The sequence below is a fragment of the Euprymna scolopes genome, chromosome 2 (genome assembly GCF_053919585.1).
Source record: "Euprymna scolopes isolate OS-2025 chromosome 2, ASM5391958v1, whole genome shotgun sequence".
Taxonomy (NCBI): domain Eukaryota; kingdom Metazoa; phylum Mollusca; class Cephalopoda; order Sepiida; family Sepiolidae; genus Euprymna; species Euprymna scolopes.
The window spans coordinates 70,250,806-70,260,614 of record NC_136483.1 but is presented as its reverse complement, the minus strand read 5'-3'; the positions used below and the strand labels follow the sequence as shown (position 1 = coordinate 70,260,614).

The 9,809-nt window shown below is 33.9% G+C and overlaps 1 protein-coding gene across 1 annotated transcript in view; it reads right to left on the bottom strand.

The window, feature by feature from the left end:
* Positions 1 to 2,524: 2,524 nt before the first annotated feature.
* Positions 2,525 to 9,809, bottom strand: part of LOC145292112 (uncharacterized) — a 137,280-nt gene continuing 129,995 nt past the window's right edge. The window contains exons 3-4 of the mRNA XM_080138215.1: positions 7,378 to 7,472; positions 2,525 to 3,056 (exon numbers count right to left, since the gene is read on the bottom strand). Of these exons, the coding sequence (XP_079994341.1) occupies positions 7,417 to 7,472 (56 nt within the window). The 3' untranslated portion in view covers positions 2,525 to 3,056; positions 7,378 to 7,416. The remainder of the gene's footprint in view (positions 3,057 to 7,377; positions 7,473 to 9,809) is intronic.

The following is a 9,809-nucleotide window of genomic DNA, read 5'->3' as shown; positions in this document are numbered from 1 at the left end:
TTCGCTGCACCTTATCATAACAAAGTGCATACAAAATTTCATCCAGATCGGTCCAGTAGTAGATACGCACAAGAAGAAATAAGAAAAAGTGGAACGGACAGAAAGACAAACAGACAAACTAAGAGAAATATAATATAGATTATGTCCCTTGGGCATCATGTATTTTAAATCAATGATAGCATTTCAGCCTTTAATGGTATAAAGTGAAATTTCAGTCACGGTTTATTTATTCATTTCTAAAAAGATAATTTTCCTGATGGTTTGTTTCGTTAAATATACAGTTATATATTTTTAGTTTTCTATGAGTTTAACTCATAGCAAAAAAAAAAAAAAAAGAAAAAAACAAAACAAAAAAAAAAAAAAACACAAAACAAACATCGTGTCTTAACCACCAGGAAAAAAATATATAAAGTTATATCACCAAAACATAGTATAGATTCAATCAGAAATATAAGTGGTGTATAACCAGGATATACAATTTTGTATGTTGGATCTTGGAGTATTAACTAAACGGTCCGTAAAAAAAAAAAAAATAAAAAAATAAAAACTTTTCAGAGTGGAATAACAACATAATTACTGGAATCGCACCTTTTATTGCTTATTTCTACCTATTCTGTTGTTAATAGTTGGAGATTGTTTTTATAATCTAATTCTGGAAGTTTAAAATGCAGATAAAACATGGTTGATACTGTATGTATGTATGTATGTATCTATTTGTAGTCATCGACATACAGTCCTGTTTCGTTGTATCACAACTCATCAGTGTCGCTAGAATAGCATCTCTCCCAAGACAAAGATTGAACCTAGAACCGTTGTGTTGACAGTCGGCAGTTCTCCCACTCGACCACGGAATCGACGCCCGTAAATAACTCGTCGGAATGTCTATTTAAATAGACACCAGCCAGCACTTTTATAGTGCTCAAAACGCCTGTTCGTAAACAAACAACGAGCTTCGCATTTTCAGCCAATTAAGTTGCGGGTGAGATTATTTACGACAGTGCTCTATCCAAAGAGGGGGGCTTAAAATATATTTGTAGTCATTATTATATATATATATATATATATATATATATATATATATATATATATATATATATATATATTGAGTCTAAAGATTAATAATTGTAAATTATAAATCAGTTTCAAAAGGATGAACAAACAAAATAAATTTGATTTTGGGTGTTCATTTGTAGCAGCAGTATTAGTATTATTATTATTATTAGTAGTAGTAGTAGTAGTAGTAAAATATATTTATGGTAAGTGAACTATACAGGTGCATCCATGTTTCATTCTCTCGAAAAATCACAAGGTAAAATGCATTTTGCCTGATAATTTTTTGCGGGAATGAAGCATGGATGCCTCCCTGTAGCTTATTTTACAGAAATATATTTTTTATACCACCACCACTACTAACTCTACGTACTAAGCTCTAATTATGTATTGAGCACTGTTAAAGTAAATACTAAAATTATATATTCACAACATATATCGCTTTTTAATATATGTGTCTGTACAGGAAATAGAAATGTATATGCGCGCGCGCGTGTGTGTGTGTGCATACAATTTCGAATGGAAATCTTGAGACAAATTATTTTAAAAGATTTTTTTAATCTTACGTACGTTTCTGAAGAACGTGGACTACTTCCCATGACTTGGGAGCCACCTGTCATTCAATGCTGACATCTGACTAAGTCCAATACTGCCTAAAATGCACCAGAGCTGTCTATGACTGTCTTCGAATCTGTATGTTTCAAGACAGCCAGGCATACACAAAAATGGCTGTATACGAAGCTATCATGCTCCTGATGCTTTTCTAAGCCTCAGAGATTTGGACAATGTACTACCAATAGTTCCAGGTACCGGAAAAGTATCACCAACACTGCCTGCAGCATAATTCAAATATCGTTTAATTGAAAACTACGTCCAGACTGTTCTTAAGAAATTAGTGCTCAGCTGTTAATTTGTTTTTTTTTCAACATTGCTAACAAAATATATATTTCAGGGTAAAAAAACAAACAAACAATATTCTAATTATAAATATATGTAACGTAATCTATATTATATTTCTCTTAGTTTGTCTGCCTGTCCATTCACTTTTTCTAAGAATCTACAGAGTCGATCTAACTGAAATTTGTATGGGTCTTTATTAGGATAAAGTGTGTCGAACTAAGTATTATGGTATCCATAGATACACAGTGATTAATAGGGATTAGACACCACAATACCACGTTTATTCTAGACATTTAATCAGAAACTACGGGGCGGATCTGGCTGAAATTTTGTATGGACCTTTGTTATGATAAGAGAGTCCCATCTACCTTCGAGAGATAGGGGTTAATATTTAATGTAAAACTTTAATCATATTCAACCACCAATTTAGCATAAAGCACTCATTCTAACCCAACGGATTATAACTTTGGTCCGTTCTTAACTAGCTAAAAGTCTAGAATATAAAAGTCAGTATATAAATAGTATAAAAGAGAAACAATTAAAATATCAACAAGAATATATATTATTATTATTATTTTTTTTTTTTTTTACAAAAAATCGGTTTTTAATCTTGGTAAAAAAGGAAATGTCACAGCATTAAAAATACCAAACAGTCGAATTGCAGAATTGTCTTGAAACTTCCACGAATTCCCCGTTTCTATTCCACCTTTGTGCTATATGTCTCAACACTGGCAAGGCCGAAAACCAATATTGGCGTTCGCTTCGAGATTAGGAAGAAGCAAGTCCGGGCAGCGAGTCCGTTCGGAGTTTTACATGTAACATTATATAGTATTGGTGTTTTATTGCCTGGTATATCGTTTGTAATCATTCCGACGGAGTTGTATGTACATAGAAGTGTTCTTATCATTGCATGATTCCGTTATATACAAGAGTTGTAACCGAAATTTTGGAAATTATGCAAAAAAGAAAACAAAAATATCAGTTTAACAAGGAAGAGACTGTTCACTGGTTATAGTACGAAACTGTGTCTGGCGACCAAGTCGACCTGAAGATACGAAACAATGGGTTTTCGGTTATAATGGTCAACGATTGAGTCATCATGCCACCTGAAAAATATAGAAAATAACAAAATTATCTCATGCTGATACAGAAACCAAAAACGGAATTTGTAGGAGTTATGTTGTTAAATGTTATTATCGATGGTATAAACCATTTTAAAATAAATACAGTTGGGAAATTAAGCAAAAACAATTTCATTTAGTATAGGTAATCAGTCGTAACCTACTTACATTAGAGTGCAATAGCTTGAATTTCGTGTGCACGTGGTTCACCGGGTATATTTGCCAGGTAGTTTTTAAATTTTTTTTTCATAAGTCCAGTTGCTTCTACGAGGGGCGTGCAATAAGTAATGCCCCTGACCCACTTCCAGTTGTCTGATCTAGCTGAAATTTTTCAATGATTTATACCTCTACGGGTTATGTGACAAATTACAGCTCTGAACTAATTGTGGTTTCTGTTTTACAGGTGTTTGAACTGAGTCAGGTGTGAAATGGAGCCTGTTGAATGTCGAGCAGTGATCCGGTTTTTGTATTTGAAAAGGGGCACACCACAGGAGACTTTTGATGAAATGAAAAAAACATGGTGATAATGCCCCATCATATGACCTTGTAAAACGCTGGCATCGTGAATTCAAACATGCCCGGAAGTCTGCGGAAACAGCTCCCAGACTTGGTTGCCCCCCTTCTGTCATTGATGAGGCATCTGTCCGTCAAATTGAGGCTGCCATTTTGGAAGATCGGCGCATTACTATTCACCAAATAGCCCAAGATGTTAAGATTAGTACAGGGTTAGTGGAAACTATCATTCATGACCATTTGCATATGCATAAGGTGTCTGTCAGATGGATTCCCAGGTTGCTCACACCATTCCAGAAGCGAGAATGCGTCGAGTGCTCGAGGGTGAATTTGGAGATGTGCCAAGAAGATGAGTCAAAGTTTTTCAAAAGACTGATTACACAGGATTAAACCTGGGCCCATCACTATGATCCAGAAACCAAACCCAAGTCAATGAAGGGGAAGCACTTGGACTCACCACCTCTAAAGAAGGCAAGGATGCAGCCCTCCACTGGCAAGGTCATGCTCACAGTCGTCTGGGACCAGGACGGAGTAGTGATGATAGATTTCCTGGCAAAGGGTATCACAATTACAGGAGCCTATTATGCTTCACTTTTGAGGAAATTAAGGGAAGCTATCAATATCAAGAGGTGGGGCAAGATCAATAAGGTACCCTCCTCCTGCAGGACAACGCTCCAGTCCACAACTATGTATGTATGTATATATATATATATATATATATATATATATATGTGTGTGTGTGTGTGTGTGTGTGTGTGTGTGTGTGTGTGTCATATGAATATATATATTTATATGAATATATATGTGTTGTAAATATATTTATGTGCATGACCTTAATATATATGTCATCTAAATTCATATATGCATATACCACATGAATATATATCTCATATAAATGTATATATTTATATGAATATATATATATGTATGAATATATACATATATATATATATATATATATATATGCTGTGTAAGAATATACGTTGTGCAAGGAAAATCTGTAAAACAGAACTTACAAACAAAGACAAGTTCCCTGCCATTAACCAACTAGCAATGTGTATGATAACATGCAGCTTTTGCATTGCCGACTTATCTCAAAAGGGCCTAAACAGATTGGACACTGAAATGTGGAAAATGATGCACTGTACAGAAAAAGATACAGAAACCAGTGTCTGCCTAGGTTGTAATTGACCAGAGGAGCGGGAATTATGAGTTTTTCATAGATTGACTATCAGCATCGTGTCATTATCTTGAGTACTAGGTAATATCTGATGAGCTCCTTAAATCCAAGCCTCAAAATGGCGCATCAACTTAACGAAACAAAAGCCAACAGAACAACCTCCATCATGAAACCGACCAAACATTTTGGGCAATAGTGTCTTACAAAATAGACAGAATGAGAAAACAAGTCTACTACGAGAATAGATTAAAAGGGTCGGCAAAAATTCACTAAAAAACTTCCATAGCAAAAAAACTGGAAGAATGGGCCAATCAACAACAGCGTGCCAAGTATTTTCTCAGTGAATTCACCCATGACTATATAGATAAAGAAGGCTCTATAGACTAAATTAGGATCGTTCCACTGTGACCAGGAAAGAATTATAATAGCTGCCCAAGATCAAGGCTTGATGACCAAATGCTTATAAGAAAATGAATGTTCTAAGCAATGACAGCAAATTCAGGTTCTGTCAAGCAGAATAAGAAAGTGTGAGCCACCTGACATCCAATGGCTACAATACGATGTGATACAATGGAGTGTGTAAATATCTCTACTGGACGATCTGTAAAAAGTTGAACATCGAATGCGGCAGCAAGTTCTGAGAACATATACCACAAAGAACACTTGGAAATAAGTCATGCACCATCCACTATGACTATACAATCCCTACAGCTACGTACCAAGAAAACGGGGCTATAAAACCTGATACAGTGATATGGGACAAGAAGGAGAAAGAAGCAACCTTAGTAGAAGTTTGTGTCTCCAATGATGCTGGGTTAAACACAGCTGAAAAGATAACGAAATACTAAAGTCTTGTGTATGACATGAAAAGAAACTGGAATCTTAGGAAGATTTCTATTATTCTAGTTATTAAAGGATAAGATTCAAACAATGGCAGTCAGAATCTAAAAAAAGATCTTCCAGTGGTAATATATGAGATAGCCGGTGAATATTTGGCATCCAGTAGGATACCTCATCCTAGCTTGAAAAAACTGATAAGAAAATGATATATATATATATATATATATATATATATATATATATATGTGTGTGTGTGTGTGTGCGTGTGCGTGTGTGTGTGTTTGCGATATGAATATATCTATATATGTCATACGACTACATACATATTTATGATATGAAACCTAAGTTAAGTCAGGGAACAATTCTCCATATATTCATCATAAAAAACATTTATTTTCAAACAATTGTTTCTGCCCTTCCCTGTAACAAATATCTTCGCAATATGTAAAATATCATTGATTTTTCTTTGAAGAGGCTTTCTCAGCGCATAAAAATGAACCCGTCAAGAACTGAAATGTATTTAATTCATTTATTTTGAGCATTTTTTTATCCCTTTCCTGGCCATATTTGTCTATAAGAAATACTTGTTCAATCTTAAATTTACATTTGAATGGTTACTTCGTGATATGTTCATACCATGGGTTGATGTCTCTTTCCTCTGTACACTATTGAACTATTGCTTTAGTCCTGGTGTTAACGATATATATATATATATATATATATATATATATATATATATATATATATATATATATATAGTGAGTGAGAGAGAGAGTGAGAGAGAGAGAAAGAGAGAGAGACATAGATAGATAGCTAGTTTATTCGTCCCCCGACAAAAAGGAGGGTGGACCTGTAAATTCACCTTTGTACGTTCGTCCGTTCGTCCGTTGGTCTGTCCGCACTTTTCTCAATAACTACACCTTGGAATTTTTTGAAATTTTGCACAAACATTAAATATGATATGAGTAAAAAAGTAACTGAACGGATTTTCCGGGAAAACTCCGGTTGCCCCCCCTAGGGGCGCCTTTCTGTTTAAAATGGCTAAAATTGACACTTTTGTGTTTATTAAAAAAAATAAAAAATGATGCCGTGCATTTTTATAAAATTTTCTGAGAAGTTGTAACTAACTGATTTCTATATAATTTTGTTTGTCTATACTTCGCGATAACTCTTGGGTGTGCCCCAGGGGCTCTTTTAGGGCTAATAAAAACACTCAGTTTTTTGGGACTATTTTACCATATTTGTCCAAAATTTTCTGCGTATGTCTGTTTAGCAGTTTTGCATGGTGCTGAAGTCAAATTTAAATATGTTAAGGCCTTGGGGATTTTGGGGCTAAATGGGGGAGGACATATGTTAAGGCCTAAAACTGCACCGTTTGTTCATTTTCATCAGGATTTGACGTCCCCTGGGGGCTTTTGAGGCTAAATGATCTTAGTCATTTTTTTATGCCTCGTTCACTGTGAACTCATGCTTCACTTGTTTTTGAAACATGTTGGCACCTATTAATTTAAGCGATGTCGGAAGAAGTCTGACACATAAAAAGTTGATTCGTGTAACTATCATAAATTTGGTAATAAAAAAATTCAAATCGTTTCTATATAAAACGAATCTAATCCGTTTTTCGAATAAAAACAATATCTACAAAAATAGAAAATGTTTCAAACAAAAAGTTTAGAATATTTGTGAGAACAACACAAAATAAAAAATAAAATAAAAAATCATGTAAAAATTTAGAAATATTATCGGAGTAATTCATGAAACAGTTAAACGTACGCTTGAGTCGAATGTCGAAAGAAAACGAACATCGGGGGTTCAATCCTGCTTGGCGTCCTTGGCGGGTTCCTCAGCATCGGCTGCGGCCACGGGTTCTGCAAATTAGAATTCAAAACAACCATTATTTATATCGAATTAGATTGGATAACTTAACTTTTATAATAATAATAATAATAATAATAATAATAATAATAATAATAATAATAATAATAATAATAATAATAACAACAAAAAAATAATAATAATAATAACAACAACAATAATAATAATAATAATAATAATAATAACAACAATAATAATAATAATAATAATAATAACAATAATAATAATAATAATAATAATAATAATAATAATAATAATAATAATAATAATAATAATAATAGATCTCAAAGGGATCTGGAAGATGAAGAAAGTAAAGATAACACCACTCATAGTAGGAGCCCTGGGAACAATGCCGAAAAAGAGAATGGGAGAGATTGGAATTACAGGGATGGCTGATAAGATACAATGGATAACAATAATGAAAACGGCTGAAATATTAAGGAAAATCATTGAATGCGGGGACTAAGACGAATGATCAACAGTCGTCAACTGGACATGTACAAGTAGAAACTGCCACAGAAATAAAACACAAAGAAAGACCATATGCAACCATGAAAACTGAAACTGCAGAATGTAAGCTAGCCCTCCCGTTTTTTTTCTCGTGTCACTATAAACTATTTGACCATATCAAATAAGTGAGATGGAAAGACTGAGGAGAGAAAGCATTAGTTAGAACTCCACTGGATGAGTGCAAAAAGTACTGGGACCGTAGAAAGGCTTCTTGCCATCCAAATTCCAGTGAAGACCAATAGTCGCTGCCAACAAAAAATCAATAATAATAATAATACTAATAATAAAATTAAAAAATAATTATAATGATAAAAATAATAAAAATAATAATAATAATAATAATAATAAAATAATAATAATGATAATAATAATACAAAATAATAATAATAGTAATAGTAAAATTTAAAAAAATAATTATATTAATAAAAATAATAATAATAATATTAATAATAATAATAAAATAGTAATAATAATAAAATTAATAATAATAATAATAATAATAATAATAATAATAATAATAATAATAATAATAATAATAATAATAAAAATGATGGGAGGGATTCATTTCCAGAGGATTTCCCTTAATCCCGGCTTCAAATCAGGAGCTTCAAGGATCAAGGGTTTTCCTAAGGATTTTGGTGGTACCTACAATTGCAGAGGTTTGAAGGCCGCCTAAAACATCGTGGATTTGTAGTTTTTTCAATTGTCCTTCCAGACGACTTGATACTACTCCTAGTGTACTAACTATGACCGGGATTATTTGTGTTTTAACACCGTGTATACGCCTTATCTCCAAGACCAATGGAGCATAATTGCTCCATTTCTCGTTCTCCTTCTCTTTCAAATTCCTGTCCCAGGGTACTGAGAAGTCTACAATCTGCCAGTATTTTGAGACCTTGTCAATGGCGACCAAATCCGGACGATTATGTTCCAATTGCTTGGTCGTTATGACACTTTTGTCCCACCATACCTCTACCTTGCCATCCTCACTTGTTCTCACTTCATCAGGCACCTCCTCAAACCATTTTCCATCACACTTCACCCTAACTCTTTTACACACCTCCCAATATATCCGAAGTCCCATGCGATCGTGTCTTTTGCGGTACTCTCTCTCTCTCTGGGCTAGTCCACTACACCCTGCTGCAAGGTGCGCAATTGTCTCTGAGGTCTTACCATAAATTCGGCATTCTGCAGCAATTTCCTCTCCTAGGACAACTTTTTTAAACAATCGTGTTCCTAATGCTTGCTCTTGTGCTGCACAAACAAAAGCTTCAGTACTCTTAGCCAGATACCCAGCTTTAAGCCATTGCCATGATCTTTCATCAGCCACTTCTGCTATATCATGGAAGAACCTTCCATGCATTTTCTTTCTAGCCAGTTCCTCTGCCCTTTCTCTATCCATACGTTTCACATAATCAGCCTTGGTCTCACATACCTCCACTTCATTGGCCACAACCTTAAGCATCCACTCCCCACTTCTAACCACATGCTCCTTCAACGACATCTCCTCGGTTCTAACACAATCTTATACACTTTTCAATCCTCTCCCACCATTTTTCCTCTTTTGATACAGCCTTGCTACGCTACTTCGAATGTGAAATATACCAAACATTGCTAAAACTTTTCTTGTTTTGATATCCATGTTATGCAAATCCTTGTCAGACCATTCTAAAATTCCCGCACTGTATTTCAAAACACTGACTGCCTATGCATTTACTGCTTTCATTATAAAATAATAATTATAAAAATAAAAATAATAATAATAATAATAATAATAATGATAATAATAATAATAATTATAATATTAATAATAATAATAA